Raw genomic sequence first — 20,587 nt, forward strand, 5'->3', positions numbered from 1 at the left:
AGTCCTCTGGCAGCTGACTGCCTTCAGGGGTATAACTTGACAATCATTTACCATTAATTGTGAGCAGTGTCCGAAGTCTAACATATATTTGGGGGAGATGACTTGGGAGAAATCTTTGTTTCCCACAATTTTGGATCACTTATTGATTATTCCCTTTTCCCCAGGTTGGTTAACACCACTTTCTTTCCCCCATCTCCCCTTCTCCCATGTCATGCACCCTTCCCCAACCATGGGTCCTGTTGCTTTCTCCTCCAGATTGTTTATCCGACCTATATTATCTAGTTAGAACTGCAGATATAACATGCACACACACACACACACACACACACACACACACACAAAAACAGCAAAACAAAATGACAAAAGAAAACAAAACAACAGCAACAAAAAATCAATGGGAAAAAAGAGAAGAGCCTGTAAAAAGTTAGAGGTTTGTGTGTTGACCTTTAGGAGTGTTTTCCTGTGGAGTCTGATGGCGTGCCACACCCTGGCCCCTAAGTCTAATTTTGGTACTCTCTTGGGACTTCCTTGCTCTGCTCCCCTTGCTGTTCTGTTGCATGACGCCCTTAGTGTTTTGCCTGGGTGTGGTGGGGTCAGATCAGATGCAATTCCCACACTGTGTCTCCAGTGTTGTCCCCTATAGGGCTGTAGGTCATTGGGGGATGTCATGACTCATAGACAGGGCAGCCACAGTCCCTCTTTTTGCATTGGCTGCTCAGAGCAGGCATTTTGTCCTCAAAGCTGGGTGGGCCAGGATGTGTGCTCCACTCTCTCTTCCTCCCCCTTCATTTTCTTCCGTGTGCTCTGATCAGGCATGTCCCTTTCCCTGAGCTGTAGCTTCAGTGTTGTCCTCTGAAGTAAATTCTTCTGGGGGGAGGGGCAGCTGTCCTCTTAGTTGGGATTGGGGCTGGCCCCTCTGATACTTTTGTTGTAAATAGATTTTCACCCACCAAAATTCCACAGACCTAGAGGAACATAGGACTGGCTCAGTGTCAGCAAATTGTTGATTATCTTTTCACACTTTCCTTGTGATGTGTTTTTCTCCAAGAGCAGCATGTCAAGGTACACCTTTTCGGCCTCATATGACACTAATGTTATGGGGATCTGCCTTAGGCTGGGTTCTCTAGAAAAATAAAACTATCGACACTGACATATGCATAAGAGAGAGCTTTTCATCAAGAGAACATCCCAGCCCAGTCCAACTGAAGCCCATGGGTCCAATGCTACCTAGAGCATCCATGGCTCAGTGTGTTCAAGTCCCCAAACTTCAGTGTTTGGCTGAGCATCAATCCTTTCTGCTGTCCAGCTTAATATATGTGTGTGTATCACATACATATATGTGTGTCTATATAGTCACTCTAATATTATATGTGCACACGAATGCCTTGGTTTAGTTTATTAATTCATCAGTATATGAGGACCTTCAACACTACAGAAAACTACAGGACTCTAAATTCATGACTTTCATCACAGAATGGGTGGGAAAAAATTCCCTGTTTCAGGGTTTAATCTGAATAAGTTTGCACTTCCTTTTCTGTGAGATAAATGCTATAATTTTGATCATGCTATATTTTCTTTTTTTATTAAATCATTTTATTGGGGCTTGTAAAACTCTCATAATCCACACATCCATCCATGGCGTCAAGCACATTAGTACATGTGTTGGCATCATCATTCTCAAAGCATTTTCCTTCTACTTGAGCCCTTGCTGTCAGCTTCTCATTTTTATTCCCCCCTCCTCATGAGCCCTTGATAATTTGTAAAGTATTATTTGTTCATCTCTTACACTGCCCGATGTCTTCCTTCACCCACTTTTCTGTTGTCTATCTCCCTGGGGAGGGAGTTATACGTAGATCATTGTGATAGGTTCCCTCTTTCTCCCCCCACCTTCCCCTTCCCCTCCTGATTAGCAATTAATAGTTAGGGAGTTAGGTACCAAGAGTTATTTCAACGTGTTTAAATGTAGCCTACAACGTTTTAACATTTATTAGCTATTCATGGCATATCGTGAATATTTTATGGATATGATAATAAAATTATGATTAAAGGAATTTTATTTCTTTTTGGAAGCCTCTTCTTCCTTAAAAAATGTTAACCTGGTAGCTCTAGTTAGAACATACAGTCAATTTTTAATATCACTGGTAACAGTGGACATTTATGGTTGTCCTATTTCTGATGTGGGGTGAAGTGTTTTCAAGTATGACATTTTGACTTTTGCTTTTTAGGAATGTATATTAGCATATTAACATATTGAACTATATCTGTTTTATGTTAGATTTGTAGAGGTATTTATCCTTAGCATGAAAAGTCTTTGACTTTGTTTAGTATGTTTTATGTGTCTACTTAGGTTATTAATTCTTTTTACATTAATTGGTATGTTTCTTTTTTAAACGTTTTATTAGGGGCTCATACAACTCTTATCACAATCCATACATATACATACATCAATTGTATAAAGCACATCCGCACATTCCCTGCCCCAATCATTCTCAAAGCATTTGCTCTCCACTTAAGCCCTTTGCATCAGGTCCTCTTTTATTTCCCGCCTCCCTCCCCGCTCCGCCCTCCCTCATGTGCCTTGGTAATTTATACATAGTTATTTTGTCATATCTTGTCCTATCTGGAGTCTCCCTTCCCCCCCTTCTCTCCTGTCCCTCTCTCAGGGAGGAGGTCACATGTGGATCCTTGTAATCAGTTCCCCCTTTCCAACCCACTCACCCTACACACTCCCAGCATCACCACTCAATTGGTATGTTACAGTGCTCATTTTCTTACGTTAAATCAACTCTAGGATAGATTCTAATTAATTATCGTATGCAATTATTTTAATGTGTTTTCCGACTATTCCCAATGTTTTCAAAAACGTTTTCATGTAGATCCATTATCAATATTGCTCTACATTTTTCTTGAAATATCATTGACCTTGTTAACAGGTTATTACTGGTCTCATAGAAAATATTAGTAAGGTTACTCTGATAATCATTGTTATGTTTCACCCAATAATGTGAACTTAGACAAAAAGAATAAAGTGTCTATTCATATTGCGTCAATACTCTGCTGTCTAGCTGCCAGAATCTTCAACTTTAATCTGTCTTACAGTTCGCCATGAAGTTTCTCATGGAATTGAATTGTTATTCAGTTGATTGTAAACTTTCTGAACATCCTGAAACCCACTCAACTCTCATAGATCACTTGCTCTGGCTGGATCCTCTGGCCTTGCAGCTGACCCCTCAGTGTCGAGTGATAAATGATTTACACCCCTCTTGACGGACAAATCGTCACTCACACCTGAGACTATGGATGGAACATCCTTGAACCTAAGTCAATAAGCCCACTACTACAGTGTGTGTTGTTTGCCATCAGTCAGCATTACCTGGAAAGCTTGGAATCCAAAATTTAGGTGAAGATGACAAAATGGTTGATCAGTCATCTCTTTTCTGGATCCATCTTGCACTTTTAAGCTTCTTCCCTCACCTTGGCTCTTGCCATGACCCATCTACCTGCCCCTTGCCATTCTGTGACTGTAGGCTACAGTCTTTCACAAAGGCTTTAAAATCAGGCATCTGTAAACACAAGAGCTTAAGAGAGTAGCAAATAAGGTTTCCCTTGGCTTTTTTTCTTGTTTAGAATATCTCTGTCTTGTCCAAGTTACCTCTAGGATGTCCTATTGGTGTCCCCCTGTCTCTTGTTGTCCACCTCTAAAACAAGTTTCTCTACTTACCTCACTATTGTGCATAAATGGACTACCCAACCATAGGCTCTTCACACACAATAGGTATGTTGTAAAGAGTACCAGGATGCAAGGGGATTGGAGCAGGTCAAACTTGGGGTTACACTTGGCTGGAGTGGCATATATGACCATGATTTAGTTTGCTCACTTTAGCCAAATATGTCAAGGGTTATGGTCTGAGGTACAGTAGAGGCTAGTAAAGAACATTCTTCATAAAATATTCCCTTCTTCAGTTAGATTGCTGGTGAAAAGAAGATATTTACCTTTAATGGAGCTTGAGAAATTTGAGGCCTTAAATATTTCCACTTTATTCTAAAAATAAATATTATATATATTGGTTGTGGATCCAAAGTTGATAATGATATTTGGGAAATTAGTAAAATTGCTCTGCAAAGATAGAGTGGACTCTTTTTTAATGCAAACCCCCAGCTTTGAGCATAATTTTGATCCCAGGTGGTGGGGCTGGTCACTATTTAGCACAAGAAGTACAGGCCAAGAACATGATATGCCTTTTTCAACATTGCCTCCTCTTCTGTTTCAGTACAAAATTTGCCACAGAGAAATACAGTCCAGTTTAGGGAGCTAGAAATCTGGTACTAGTGTCTTGCACATTGAAGCATGACAAGGAAGGATTTCAACTTCTGACTGGGTCGTGAACCAAATCCATTCATCTGACTCCAAGCTGGGTGAGCATTCCTGGGGTTCCTGGGGTCAGTACTGGGAAGCAGGAGGGATCTGAGCTTTCTGGTGTCTGAACCCAGGAAACACCAGTGTACAGTAAACCAGGCTGTCCCATTGGTCAGGGTCCGAGCAATTTGTGCATCTCCTTGAATGATAGAATTTGCTGGTTATGTAACCATTTATAATTGTATTAGAACTTAAATTGTGAGCACTCCAATTTGCAAAACGTGGGTGGCATAGTGGTTACAGATTGGACTGCTAACTGCAAGGTCAGCCATTCAGAATTACAAGTCACGCCTGAGGAGGAAAACAAGGTTTCCAATTTTGTAAAAAGGTATAGTCTCAGAAATCCACAAGGGGTCATTCTACCTCCCTTTAAAGGGTCACTGTAACCAGAATCCACTCTGTGGCACTGAGTTGGGTTTAAGGTTTGCGTTGCTGATGACAGTGACAACTCTGTCCGTTTGCTGCCTCCCCAGTTTGATTAAGCCTCCATTGAATTCCTTTTGATCATTAACCAAGAATGTAGATCATCTTCCCCTTGCGGAAAATGCCTTTACAAAATAGATTGCCTGCACTCCTCTCCATCCAGCCCCCTCTAAGGGACTGCCTAGATGTATCCTTGATGGAGCTCACCTTACTGAGGACAGCACAGGGGCCATTGTCATTAGTCCCGCCTTGACTGCCTCCGTTTGAAGGCCCTGGACCAATCTTTTAAGTCTTTCTATCTAATAATGTGCATGTCCCAATTATGGTCCCATTCCTGCTGCTGCAGTCCCACCTGTATCTGATGTATTGCTTTGCCACCAATCATGATCTGTGACATGGCCTTTTGTTCTGTGTCCTATTTATCCAGGGTCCCAACTCTGAATCCTTAGTTGCATTTGAACTGCTAATGGCCTCCCTTATCCATATGATGTGTGTGCATGTCTTTTGTTGTCTCTTAAAGTTTAATAAATGTTCTCCTTAAATTATATTTGACAAAGGAGTCACTTTTCGACCCTAACACACAATTTAGGATCATCAGCGCCTCAAGGTATAGTTCTTTGGGACAGCATCCTGACAGCCTACCTGCAGGTGAGGTCAGGCCCTACAACCCCCTGGCTTCTGTCCTAAATGTACAAACGTTACAAAGTTCTCTTGGTTCTGTGGATAAATTCTCTCTCTGCACCTTAACCTCATACCAGATACACTCAGCTCTATGTGGGTTGGCAAATCTAGTTCCCCAGATAAGTACTCAGATGTACCCCCATTTCACCTCTAACCTCCTGCCCAAAGGCACTCAGCTCTCTTTTTCTGTGGTCTGGGATTCCCACTGCTCTGTCTCAGGCTCTTGGTTCTGCTGCCACCATGTTTCTGTTGCTGCTTCTCTCCATCACTTCCTCTCTTGTGTCACAGCTGCCTGTCTGCTGGATTGAAGAGTTTCTATGCAAGAATCTGGGATCCAAAGGCCCCTACTCCTGCTTCTTCTTCTTTTTAAAAAAAATCATTTTATTAGGGACTCATACAACTCCTAGTACAACCCATACATACATCATTTGTGTAAAGCACATTTTTACATTTGTTGCCCTCATCATTCTCAAAACATTTGCTCTCCACCCAATTCCCTGGCATCAGGTCCTCATTTTTTCTCTTCCCTCCCCACTCCCTCCTCCCTCATGAACCCTTGATAATTTATAAATTGTTATTTTGTCATATATTTCCATGTCCCATTTTTCTGTTGTATGTCCCCCAGGGAGGAGGTCACATGTAGATCCTTGAAATAGGTTCCACCTTTCCAACCCACCCTCCCTATGCCCTTCCAGTATCACCACTCACACCACCAGTCCTGAGGGGATTATCTGGCATGGCTTCCCTGCATTTTTAGTTCCCATCTGCACCAGTGTACATCCCCTGGTCTACTCAGACCTGCAAGTCAGGATTCAGACCATGACAGTTGGAGGAGGGGAGGAAGCACCCAGAAACTTGAGCAAAGTTGTATTTTTTTATCGTTGCTACATCACACCCTGATGTTTCATCTCCTCCTCAAGGCCCTTCTGTAAGGGAATGTCCAGTGGCCTACAAATGGGCTTTGGGTCTCCATTCCACACTCCCCCGCTGATTCACTATGGTAAGATTTTTTGTTCTGATGATGCCTGATACCTGATCCCTTGACACCTTGTGATTGCACAGGCTGGTATGCTTCTTCCATGTGGGCTTTGTTGCTTCTGAGCTAGATGGCCGCTTTTTTACCTTCAAGCCTTTAAGACCCCAGATGCTATATCTTTTGATAGCCCAGCACCACCAACTTTCTTCACCACATTTGCTTATGCACAAATTTGTCTTCAGCGATCATATTATGGAGATGACATGCAATGTAACGACTCTTCTCCATCTATCTTGATCAATAATTTGGCTGGGTAGCATATTCTTGGGTTTGCATTGTTTTCCTTCAATTTTTTGAAAATGTTACTCCACTCTCCCCTCTTCTTCAGTTTCTGCTGATAGGTCTGATCATATTCTTATTTGGGAACCTTTATATATGATTGCTTGTTTTCCCCTTGCTGCTCTCATGATTTTCTCCTTTTCCTCAAAGTTGGATAATTTAACTATTATGTGCCTTGATGACTTCTTCTTGGGATCCAGTCTTGCTGGGATTCTTTCAGCTTCCTGAATAGTTGCCTTGTTTTAATTCACTAAGCTTGGGAAGCTTTCCTCCAAGAATTCTCTCACTACTGTTGCAGATGACTTCTTTGTTGCGTCTTCCTCCAGTAAGCCAATAATTCTAATGTTGTACCGCTTCATAACATCAGACATAGCTCTTAAGTTTTCTTCAGCTTCTCTGATGATCTTATTAGATTTTTGTTCTTGTTTGTTGAAGTCTGCTTGGCTGTCCTCCAAGTCACTGATGCGGGTCTCTGATTCTTCCAGTTGCTTGTTGAGGTCCATGAGTCTGCTACTTGTTTTTGTTATCTCCTCCCTAAGCTCCTGTATTTCTCTTTGATTTATGTTTTGTACCTTTTCTATCATTTCATCCTTTTTCTGTATTGTTTCCCTCATGTCCCTACTCCAAGTAACATTCTGAAAATTTCTTTCTGTGGCAGCCCAATGTCTGCTTCCTCTATGCATGGCATTACGTTCAGGACATCTTCTGGCTTTGCCTTTTGTTTCTCTCCTTTTTTGGTTGAGGTTGTTGGGGCTGATGGCTGCTGTGTTGCATTGTTTTAGATGAGCAAGGTGCCATTTTCCAGGGAGTCGAAGAGCACTGGCTCTCTCTGGGAGACTTTGAACTGCCTATAGCTTATTTCACTATGGAATTAACCTACCACTTTGTCCTCCTGTGGCTTTCCTCTTAGGGGAGTGACCCAGAAGGTTGCCTGCTTTGGTGTTGCAGAGGTTGGGCAGAGGCTCCTGCAGCAACTTTTGTTGAGGAGTGTTGGCTGAGCTGCCTTATGCCCCCCAGGCACAAAGGCAGGAAGGAGTTCCCCAGTAAGAAGTTGAGCAGAGTATCCCCTGTTGGGGGTCAGCAGGGATTTCCCCAGCCTCACTAGCTACACAGGGTGGAGCTCACCTAGCTCAGTGTGGCTCAGGTGTAAATGCCCTAGGCTAAGGAGAGTGGTCTGGAGGTTAGCAGTAGAGTGTGAGAGACCAAGAAAGAGGAAAAGAGGAGAAAAAAATTAAAAAGCAAGCCAAATGAGCCCCTGAGGGGCAGGGGAGGGGGAATATAGTGAAAAGATGGATACAAAGCAACAATGTAGCTGAGCCCTTATCCAGGCCAGTGAAGCTGCAAGGGTTTAATCTTTGTTCGTAGGTGGTGGCAGCAAGCTGTGGCTGTGTTGAGAAAAGGCCGCTGTACAGCCCTCCAAAACTGATAGGGTGACAGAGAGGAGATGCAAAAGTCTAATGCCTGCCCCAAGGCAGGTGGTGGCGAACTGTGGCTGTGTTGAGACCAAGCTGCCCTTCAGGCTCCAAATAGTCCTGGCTCTGGCAGAGACAGTGGCGGGGCAAAGGTCAAGCCCCAGCCAGCCTCCACTGAAGTAAGCCAAAAGCCCCCAGCCCCTCAAAACCCCATGGGTCTGTGCCTACTTATCTTTATGATGCTCCTCCTGCATTCCACCAGTGTTCAATTATCTCTAAGTAACTCTCCTGGGCTGAATTCTGTGGAGTACCTCTGGTGTTTGTTACTCCTCCTCCATCTTGCCGGAAGTCCCCCTGGTTCACTTTTTTGTTGGTAGTGAGATCCCAATTTCTGTCTCTGAAATAACTCAATTAGTTGTAACATGAATTCCAAAGTGACTAATCTGTAGGTTAGGTTTCAGACAGTTTATTTACATAACCACAAGGCACAACGGTACCAATGTATTGTTGGCCAAGCTGCCCAATCGTCTTAAACCAAGAAAAAACAAACTCACTGCCATCAAGTTAACAATGACTCTTAGTGAACCTATATATATGACAGTGAACTTATATGACAGCCCCAGTGGTTTTCCAAGACTGTAACTCTATAACGGAGTAGAAAGCCATGCCACTCATGGGAGAAGGAAGCCTCATCCTGCTTTCGAGGAGAAATTGGTGGTTTCCAACTGCTGACCTTGCAATTAGCAGCCCAACAGTAACCACTATGACAGACAACTTTGCCTCGTTCACATTGGCAGGCGACAAACCCAGATAAATAATTTGGAGGAAGTTAAGGGGACATAGCTAGACTGTGTACTTGTATAGGCCACCTGTCTAACACAGTGATCCTCAACCTTTCTAATGCTGCGATTCTTTAATACAGTTCCTCATGTTGTGGTGAACCTCTAACCATAAAACTACTTTTGTTGCTACTTCATGACAGTAATTTTACTACTGTTATGAATCAGGCGACCGCTGTGAAAGGGTCCTTCGACCCCCAAAGGGGTCTCAACCCATAGGTGGAGAACCACTGATCTAACTGCATTAGGTACTACAAATAATGATACATTAAAAACGTTATCTATATTGGGATTCAGAAGTGCACTCATGATTGGGGGATATATACTTCTTCATTTACATTTATATGTAATTTACATATGTATAGATATAAATTTCAATCTAATAAAGGTCATATAAGTGTTTATTATGGAGCCTTGTTTTTGACATGTGTTAAGTGTTGGACTTCTATCCTCAAGGTCAGAGGTACGCACCCATTAGCATCCTGTCATGGCTTTAGATTCTTGGAAGCTCTGTACAGCAGTTCTCCTGTGTCCTCTCTGCAGCTTATATGTCTAACTCTACTTCATGGTGAGTTTAAAAGTGTTTCTAAAGTGATTTTTCAATTTATAGTTCTTCTATAAAATAATCTTTAGTTTATAATAGCTCTTTATATAGCCCATGTAAAGTGTTTCCAGATGCTTTAGTTAACATAATCATCTTAAAGGTTCATTGATTTGTCATTCTCTTTGAGAGTCACACAGTAAGGAATTAGTAGTTTGTATGCTGTGAGGTAGGGATCCAAATTTTGTTTATTGTTTTGATATTTATATTTGATTACCCAATCTGTTTGTTATAAAGTAATCTTTTATTCACATATGTGAAAATTATGAGTTTTAGATTTTATTGCTCACGGTATAAGCATGTTTCCCATTACTCAATAAGGGCACCGTTAACAGTATTGGGGACTTTGGGTGTTAAGAAGAGGGAAAGAACAGTAACAGCATCTGGACCTACTGGTTATGTGTTACTCACACTGTCTTCTCCCATCAGCCTGCAGATGGTGCATCACCAGCAGCTTAGAAGAAGGAGGAAGAGTGCCTTGTATTATTACTTTTGGGATTTCCTCACGAGAGATTGAAATTTGTGAGCATCATTAGAGCTGATCCAGATAAGACAGAGCATCCAGGTTGCCTGTAGTGTCCTAAGGACCAAAGAAAATGGCCAAGGCTCAGGTGCTTCTGATGTGTTTTATCCTTTTCTGTATTTCCTACTGGAATTGTAGGAGCCTGTATAATACTGATTCAGTTCATTGGAAAAGCAGAACTTTGAAATAGTAGAACTTAGAGCTAAACTTTTATTCTGATTTCAACATTTGGCTGGAGAAGATTAGGAATATATTGATCATAGGATTAAAAATAAACTATTGATATTGAACATAGTATACCACTGAGGATTCTTTGGATAACATTATCTTCCAGCTCATATTTTATTATTCTATGGCCAGCATATCTTTCAAATGATATGCTTTGCATGGTTTTTAAGGAGTAACAAAATCACTTCTTTAGGAGAGTTCAGTAAACCGAATGCTTCTTTCTGAAGGTGATATGTTAAATAATCTCCCACACAGCAGCATTCTCATGAATGCATCTAAAATGAGTCTTGTTGCATTAGTGGTTTAAAAATGAGACAGCATCTCACCTCCTCTAACTAGAGATGCAGGAGAGAGAATCAACCATCAACATCAGCTCTGATTCATATGAGGCAGAGCGTAGACAGATCTGTACCCTCCAATGGTTTTTCAGTCTGACACCAGCATCTTTGCCACACTCCTCTCCTACTCAGTTCATTCATTTGTTTTTTTTGCAGTGGCCATGGACTACAGTCCAGAGTCACAGGTACAAGTTTTATTCAGTAACAGAGTGTAATTTGGTATCAGAATTAATAGGCTACACACTGACTTTCATAATAAAGAACCACGTAGGCACATTTGCTCTTCTTCAGGGAAGGCCTGTTTTCCCTGTCCCCTATCAGACATCTTTCCTTCTAAAGATAGGCTCATTTCTTAGTTCCATCTTTATGTGCTCCTCTCAAATCCTTTTGGATATCCTCTTCTTGATCTTGCCTGCCTGTCCCACTGAAAAGCCCTTTCTGGACCTGTCACCATTGGCTCTGTCACTCTGTCCCTTCTGCCCTGGTCATTGTCTCCATTGGTGCAGCTCTTGACCCATGAATAGTACAGTTCATTTTGCAGGAGCAGCAGTAGACCCATCCCTATGTGGTAGAGGTTCAAGATGGTCCATGATTTGCTCAGCAGCATCTCACAAAATTCAAAAGTCATAAAGTAAATAAATCCCTCTTCAAGATGTGGAAGCTGGTGAGTTCCAGATCTATATAAAGGTCAGGAATCAGTCTGTAGGTTTTTCCTCATTGATTTGTTTACAAACGCTGATGAACCAGATCATCAGGTCAGACCACTGTCCACTGCCTCACAAAGAGAAGTTGTTGAATCTGATCAGCTAATAGATTGCAGGTGCTGAGGAACCCAAATGGGAAGGTCAGACAGCAAGCTAATGGCTCATAGAGTGGAGGAAGCTCTCAAGTCAGGTCACACAGGCAGCTCATAGTTGCCATTCAAGAAAATGCCACATTAATTTTTTGGAAGCTACAAATCCCTAATCCATGGGTTCATTCTGAACTGTGTGGCTGCAGGGGCTAATAAACCCAAATCAACAGCTCAGATGACAGGATAATGCCTCACTGTCTCTTCTCAAGCCATGCCTGCAGGCAGTTCTCTCTCTCCCTCTTAATATGATGGCTTCTTGGGCCAACCCAGCACCTTCCCTGCCTAGGCAAGATTAGGAAGACTCCAGAGATCTACCCAGCAGAATTAGGCTGGGGGCGCCTTGGAGAGCATGTGGTGAAAGATGGCAAGTTCAAGAGGACCTTGCAATTAAAGTTAAGATAATTCGCTCCAAAGGTGTCTGAGGAGAATTTGTCCTAAGGTTGTCAAGAGGAGCTTGTCCTAAGGTGGCCTTTAAGAGCTTACAAAGTTGTTCTGCACTCAGTAAGGGAGATAATGTCTATGAACATTCTGATCTTGGTTCTGACTTATAGCTTCTTGTTCCTGATCCCCAGTTGTACCTTGTTCGCTAATAGACCACTTTGATCTATTGAGTGTTGTGTGACCACAGCAACAGATTATCAAACCCAGAAGTGAGACAGAGTGGTGTGGAAGGATTGACTTGTTTTAGAGTTGACAAAAAGTGTTGGAGAGTTGAGGTATGTTTGACCTCCCCCATCTGCACTGTTCCCGGTACTTATTGCCACTGAAAGTACTGAGCCTCTTATAATGGTGATGCTGGTAGAAACCCTAATGCCATTTAATAACAAATAGGTCTTTATCTACCTTGTGTGATTATAAAGCTGAGCTATTTCTAGAACATTCAGATAATGTCACTGGAACTCAAAATTCTAATGTTATGAGTGGGTGCATTATTTTCAGGCACTGGGGTCCCCAACACTCCAAAAGTGATCCTCAGGAGTGACATTGCAATTGTGAAAATATTAAAAGACAGAGAGCAGACAGCCGGTCACGGGGGCTCTCTTCCCATGTGAGGCCTGAGAGAGTGAATATATTTTCCAATGGGTATATATAATGGAGCTTACAGATCTTTCCATAAGGCGTTCGTGTCATGCAGTTAGCATGTACATAGTTAATGGGTCATATCTTAAGCGGGTAAAATTCTAAACAAGCAAGATGCTGCGATACCATCTTGACCTAGTGTTAGTTGACTTCAAACCGGCCCTGTGCCCTCCCCAGGCGTTTGCTACATTTATGTTGGGCTGGCTCTAGAACCTGATTGCTCTGACCTCCAGATAACTTCCAGGCATAGTGAAGTAGCCAGGCACAGAAATGATTCCTCTAATATGGGAGCTCCTTTAAGCCTGCTCCTTAATGTGGAGCTAGCTATTGTTGGGGGCACAGTATTTGACCTGGAGAATGTGTATTTGAAAACATTTATTTCTCAGAACACTGGAGATCTTTCTAAAATTAGCGCTAGTTTTCTCGGCCGATGGTCGTGAATGTAGAAATAAGTTAAATATTTTGTACCAAGTCCTCAGTTAATGACACATTATGGAATGAACTACCACAATAGTTTTTATTACTGTTTTGCTTTTTTTACTGTAAGATATTTTTTTAAAAAAATCTTCAAATGGAAAATACTTCATTAAGTATACCCCTCTTACTACAGGAACCACTGACATTCAACGATGTGGCTGTAAAGTTCACCCGGAAGGAATGGCAGCTCCTGAACCCTGCTCAGAAAACCCTATATCAGGATGTGATGTTGGAGAACTATCACAACCTGGTTTCCATTGGTGAGGAGAACTCTCAAGTCATTGACCTCGTCACTGGCTTTTCCTGTCTTATATGTTAAAAACTTTGTGGTGTTTGTGGTATTCTCAAAGAGGTCGATTCTCATTGCATTGTCTCATCCTAGGTTAGTGGGTTAGGTCTTCTGCCCTTGAAAGGACGCTATTTACTTTGTTCCTTTGAACATTATTTTCCTAGAAATACAAAACTGCAGTCTTTACAAACATTACGTTAATTTTGGTGTGTGCAAGATTCTGTAATTCTCATAAACAGGTTATCTAGTTGTCAACCCAGAAGCTTTCTCTCAATTGGCACAGGAGAACTGTGTTTGGTATTAGAAGCAAGCTATAGTGGAATTTTCTCATGCGTGGTCAAAATACCTTACAGGGAATTGGCTGCGGTAGTTGATTGAACAGGGAGAAGGCCTCATATCTATGAAAGGTGTCAGAAAATGCATACAAGTGTGTGCTACTTTGAATGTTAGACTTCACTTGTCCTAGATGTTGAAGGAAGTACACCTGTAGCTCTTGTGAGATTTGATTTCCGTTTTCTTGTTTTGCACTATGTGTGTTTGCTTCCATAATTTTCTTTAACATTCTGAAAATTTCCCTTCTTTTATGTTTCCACTTTACTATGAAAATCTGTCTTGCACGCCTCTCTCCAAACAGAGAACTCTGAATTTTAACTGTCCTCTGAATACAGCACATTCCTCCCCTACTGAGTAAGAATGGATATCCATTTGCAGTATGCAGCACCGTCTTGGATCTTGAGCTCCCACCATAAAAGGGTCTCCTTTGTGCTTCCTTAACTTCCCCCCTTGGAGTTTCTCTAAAGGTTTGGTGTCCATTTTCTCATTCATTGTCCTGTTCCTTTAAAGTTGTCTTCATGCAGCTGATATCAGTTCTTTCTGTTTTCTTAGAGTGATGGTCAATTTGCCTTCTCTGTTGGAATTCTTTAACAGACATATTTCCCCATATTTTACTCCTTTTGGTGAAACATATTTATGACTTCTGTTGTTTTCAGGTATCTAAAATCATCTTCCTAGCAAGAAAATTATCAGCTTAAAGTATACTTTAGCACTGTACCTTACATTTTTTCTACCTGTAAGATTTTTTTAAGTTGTCTGTTCCTCCAATAATTTTGTAAGTGGAAAGGGCATGTTTTTTTTTTTAATTAAGCAATGTCTGCTATATATTTCTTACTATGTAGTGTGCCTTCCTTAGGCCCACCCCTTCTTAATAGGTCCAATACACGAAAGATGACTGTTGCTGCTTCTAAAGAACATTTATGCAGTATATTCCAACAGGTTTTATTGCTGTTATTCAAACAATGCATAGTACATTCAATATTGTTCTCTTTTCTTTTCTGTCTCTTGAGTAGCCTTTTGGTTTCCATGTGTAAGTTGCCTTTCATGTCATCCCACATCTCATCTGGTCTCTGTCATTAGTCTTCAGTCAGACTTTTATTCCTCATGTTTATTCTTTACATAGTCTCTAAGCTGTGCTCTAGCTACTTTGGATAGCTTCTACTTGGATTTGAGCAATTTATGATCTGTTCCACAGTTAACCCCTGGGCGTGTTTTGACTAATAAGCTTCTCCACCATTTCTTTCTATAGATGTGGTTGATTTGATTTTCATTTGTTCCATTCCGGAAAATCCATATGTGTAGTTTCCATTTCTGGTGTTTAATAAGGAATTTGCTATGAATTCATCATTAGTCTCAAAATGTTATCAGTGAACCTGTGTGTCATTTCTGTTACTAAGGTCACATTTTCCAACTACTGCTACTTTCCCCAAATTTTACACTTATCAGTGTGCGTGATTGTATGGTTGATCAATGTCAGGCTGAAAAATTCATGTGAAAATTTCAATATATATTTTAAAATATTTTATTGGGAGCTCTTATAGATATCATAACTTCCCATAGTTCAATTACATGGAGCAGTCCTGTACAATAGCTACCACAGTTTGAAAACTTTTTCTTCTCTAATTCCTTGATATCAGCTCTCCTTTATCCCTTCTCCCCTCAAATTCATTATTGTGGTGGAAAACAGAACCTGGATGAAAGTGTGAGCAGCCTTATCTCTATACTCCTTACCACAGGACTTGGAAGACCAGTTCTAGTGTTGGAAGAAAACCCCCACAAGTCCCAAAGCTAGAACTGCTAATGAGCAATCTCCAGACAGAGTTTTCCCCCAACTGCCCTCCAGTAAGATGTTAGTATACAGCTGTTACAGGTGCCTGACTTCTTGCTTCTCAGCTGAAAGATGCCTAGCTTTGAAAGCAATCAGGTTCCCTTTGTTGCTGTCACTTAAGGAATCAATTATCTCTTTCTCTCTTAAATGCCAATTGGATGGGTCCTAAAGGACAGGTGTGTAATTGAAGGGCAGAAATAAAAAGGCTTTGCATTCTTTCACCAATTTATATTATCTCAGGGCATGCAGCTCCCCCGCCTCCCACACAAACACAGGGAGACACCTAGCTACCTAACAAGGTAGGCAGGATCTTTAGCCTGGGGATCCCTGAAATGATTGGATGAGCAACTTAAGACCAGTGCTGAGGGTAGGTGGAGTGGAGTAACTGTCTCCTGAGTGGGGAGAACAATAACAACAACATGTCTGCTCTTGTCGTTAAAGCTGCTGGCAGATAGTAATTAGCCATGCGCTTGTATGAGGTATCATTAAGGTGGCACTATAATGAGAGGATAGTGTGGCGATGATTTTTAACTAAGTGAATGTGACTGGGACTCTTCTCCAACTTAGTGAATGCTTCTATGTTTGCTTTAATTGGTGCACAAAACTGAATAACACTTGTACTAACTGGTCTTGCTGGCAGGTATATGAATATTAGCCTACCACTGACAAAATTATACATCAGGGAAAATATTGCCGTGTGCTTTTGGATAATGAATATAATGCCAATCTTCTTGAATTTGTCGATCTCAGTCTTATAAACCACTTGATTATCTAATTAAAAATAGCCAGTACCAGTCTATTAAAGTCGAATAATGCATACACTATCAATTTTTTACCATTCCATTTTGTTTTGACAACTTGCAATTTTTTCATGATAATATTGCATGTATGCCATTTTCCATTTACTAGAGGATATTAGCAGCTATTTTTTCTCATTTTCAGTCATGCCATGTCAAGCACTGAAGGTCCCCAAAGCTCTTCCTCCATCTACATCATTACGGTTAACTGTACTTTGAGGATTTAGTACTTGTTCAGTGTTATTTCATTGCCATTAAACCTGAGAGGTTCATGTTCCAGAAGTCGATCACCAGATCTTCCTCCCAGTCCCTATTTCTGAAGATTCCACTAAGACCTGTGCACCATGGGTGGTCCTGCTTGTATTTGAAGCACTGGGTGGCAGGTCTTCTGGCATCACAGCAACCTGCCCGCCACCACAGGACAGCACTGTAAGATGAGTGCTGTGAGCTAGAATACAGGCTCCACAAACATAAAGAATGTGTTTCTGTACCATAATCCCTTTCATATATACCTGTAAAAATGGTTTTCTCCTAAGTAGAACATTCGCCATGTTTCGCATTTCCAACTTTATCTAGCACTTAGTTGTCTTTCAGTAAAGATTGATTAAATGAATACATTTAACCTCTACCAAATGGAATTAGCAAGTCATATCACTCCTGTGGTCTATTGGTCTCATGTCTTCCTTCTGTTATGTTTGTTGTATGTATTCATGTACCTCTTTAAGCAAATATCAAATCTGTGTCCATTTATCAGTTGCATATCCAACCTCATTTCTATAGTAACTATTTTTATCATTTTAATTGTTTACATGATTGTATTTCGTCCAATGGGCAATAAACATTAAGCATAGTGTTTTATTTATAGTCATAAAAGAGGGTTGTCACTAAAGATCTACTTTATATCGATGTGTATTTTAAGGGGTCCATTGCAAACCAAGATGTTTAAAAGAGTCAATGTTGTGTTCTTTTATAGAAATCCAGAAAGATGATGATCATTTGCTTGAGCACTTGCAATGTGAAAGATGCATTGACAGAATGGAATGGTGCTACAAATGTAATACATATTCTCAGCATAAAAATAATTTTCCTCCAAAGGTAACTTATGAGATGTTTGGATTACATGAAAAAAATGTAAAATCAGATTTAATCATTCTGGAATTAAATCAGAACAGAAGCAACAAAATACAGAAGTCAGTTGTGCTCACTGAAGATGAGAAAATTTTTCTCCACAGTGAACAAGAGCAATTTTATACTGAAATGAAATTCCCTGAGTGTGAACCACCCAGGTTCATGAAGTCACAGTGCATTCAGCATCAGGAGTCTGATGAAATTGAGAAACCACACACAGGCGATAAATGTGGAATAACCTTCATTGAAGACTCTGTGTTCTATGAACACCAGATTATTGGTATACTAGATAAGACCTATGAATGCAGTCAGTGTGGGCAAAAATTCAAGAAAATGTTCAAACTCAATGAACATTATCAAAAAAGTCATGAAGGACAAAAGCTAGGAAAATGCTTGCAATGTGGGAAAATTTTTCACAGTGTATCATACCTCAAGGGACATCAGGAACCTCATGTGGCAGGAATGTCCTATGTATGCAGTGAATGTGGGAAAGGCTTCACTAGGAAGAGTGATCTCACTGCTCATAAGCAAACTCATACTGGAGAGAAACCCCACATATGTGGTGAATGTGGAAAAGCCTTTATCAGGAAGACTCTTCTCACTGTTCATCAACGAACTCATACTGGAGAGAAACCCCATGTATGTGGTGAATTTGGCAAAGGCTTTAGCCAGAAGAGTAAACTTACTGTTCATCAGCGAACCCATACTGGAGAGAAACCCCATGTATGTGGTGATTGTGGAAAAGCCTTTACTCGGAAGCATGCTCTCACTGTTCATCAGCGAACTCATACTGGAGAGAAACCCCATGTATGTGGTGAAAGTGGCAAAAGCTTTAGCCAGAAGAGTAAACTTACTGTTCATCAGCGAACCCATACTGGAGAGAAACCCCATGTATGTGGTGATTGTGGAAAAGCCTTTACTCAGAAGCATGCTCTCACTGTTCATCAGCGAACTCATACTGGAGAGAAACCCCATGTGTGTGTTGAATGTGGCAAAGCCTTTTTAATGAAGAGCGATCTCACTGTTCATCAGCGAACTCATACTGGAGAGAAACCCCATTTATGTGATGAATGTGGAAAAGCCTTTATCAAGAAGACTCTTCTCACTGTTCATCAGCGAACTCATACTGGAGAGAAACCCCATTTATGTGGTGAATGTGGCAAAGGCTTTAGCCAGAAGAGTAAACTTACTGTTCATCAGCGAACTCATACTGGAGAGAAACCCCATGTATGTGGTGAATGTGGCAAATGCTTTAGCCAGAAGAGTAAACTTACTGTTCATCAGCGAACCCATACTGGAGAGAAACCTCATGTATGTGGTGATTGTGGAAAAGCCTTTACTCGGAAGCATGCTCTCACTGTTCATCAGCGAACTCATACTGGAGAAAAACCCCATGTATGTGGTGAATGTGGTAAAGCCTTTTTCTGGAAGCGTGCTCTCACTGTTCATCAGCGAACTCATACTGGAGAGAAACCCCATTTATGTGATGAATGTGGAAAAGCCTTTTTCTGGAAGCGTGCTCTCACTGTTCATCAGCGAACCCATACTGGAGAGAAACCCCATGTGTGTGTTGAATGTGGCAAAGCCTTTTTAATGAAGAGCGATCTCACTGTTCATCAGCGAACTCATACTGGAGAGAAACCCCATATATGTGGTGTCTGTGGCAGAGGCTTTATCCAGAAGACTCCTCTCACTGTTCATCAGCGAACTCATACTGGAGAGAAACCCCATGTATGTGGTATCTGTGGCAGAGGCTTTATCCAGAAGACTGCTCTCACTGTTCATCAGCGAACTCATACTGGAGAGAAACCCCATGTATGTGGTGATTGTGGAAAAGCCTTTATTCGGAAGCATGCTCTCACTGTTCATCAGCAAACTCATACTGGAGAGAAACCCCATTTATGTGATGAATGTGGAAAAGCCTTTTTCTGGAAGCATGCTCTCACTGTTCATCAGCGAACCCATACTGGAGAGAAACCCCATGTGTGTGTTGAATGTGGCAAAGCCTTTTTAATGAAGAGCGATCTCACTGTTCATCAGCGAACTCATACTGGAGAGAAACCCCATATATGTGGTGTCTGTGGCAGAGGCTTTATCCAGAAGACTGCTCTCACTGTTCATCAGCGAACTCATACTGGAGAGAAACCCCATGTATGTGGTGAATGTGGAAAAGCCTTTTTCTGGAAGCATGCTCTCACTGTTCATCAGCGAACCCATACTGGAGAGAAACCCCATGTGTGTGTTGAATGTGGCAAAGCCTTTTTAATGAAGAGTGATCTCACTGTTCATCAGCGAACTCATACTGGAGAGAAACCCCATATATGTGGTGTCTGTGGCAGAGGCTTTATCCAGAAGACTGCTCTCACTGTTCATCAGCGAACTCATACTGGAGAGAAACCTCATGTATGTGGTCAATGTGGAAAAGCTTTTATCAAGAAGTGTAACCTTACTGTTCATCAGCGAACTCATACTGGAGAGAAATCCCATGTATGTGGTCAATGAGGAAAAACCTTTCTCACGAAGGATGGTCTCACTGTTCATCAGCAAACTCATACTGGAGAGAAACCCCATGTATGTGGTGAATGTGGCAAAGGCTTTAGGCAGAAGTGTGCTCTCACAATTCATCAGCGAACTCATACTGGAGAGAAACCCCCATGTATGTGGTGAATGTGGAAAAGGCTTTATCCAGAAGACTGCTCTCACTATTAAGCAGCAAACTCATAGTGGAGAGAAACCACATAAATGTAGTGAATGTGGAAAAAGCTTCATTCGTAAAGGAAATCTCAAAACTCATATAAAAATTCACAGGAGTAAAACCCTATGTATGTGGCAAAAGCTTTATCCAGAAGATTTCTCTCACTGTTAATCAGCTAATTCACACTGGGGAGAAACCCCATGTATGTTGTGAATGTGGAAAAGCCTTTATCTGGATGGCTTCTCTCACTGTTCATCAGTGAATTCATACTGGAGAGAAACCCCATATATGTGATGAATGTGGAAAAGCTTTCAGCCAGACACAATGCCT

The 20,587-nt window shown here is 41.3% G+C and overlaps 1 protein-coding gene across 1 annotated transcript; it reads left to right on the forward strand.

Annotated features, from left to right (window-relative positions):
* The first annotated feature begins 17,425 nt into the window (after positions 1-17,425).
* LOC142442239 (uncharacterized) lies at positions 17,426-20,064 on the forward strand. Its single transcript, XM_075543511.1, is given in 3 exon segments — positions 17,426-19,293; positions 19,367-19,570; positions 19,573-20,064. Coding segments are annotated over 3 exon segments (2,520 nt in total). The 5' UTR covers positions 17,426-17,469.
* The last annotated feature ends 523 nt before the right edge of the window (positions 20,065-20,587 follow it).

The sequence above is a fragment of the Tenrec ecaudatus genome, chromosome 3, assembly GCF_050624435.1.
Source record: "Tenrec ecaudatus isolate mTenEca1 chromosome 3, mTenEca1.hap1, whole genome shotgun sequence".
In the NCBI taxonomy this organism is placed as follows: domain Eukaryota; kingdom Metazoa; phylum Chordata; class Mammalia; order Afrosoricida; family Tenrecidae; genus Tenrec; species Tenrec ecaudatus.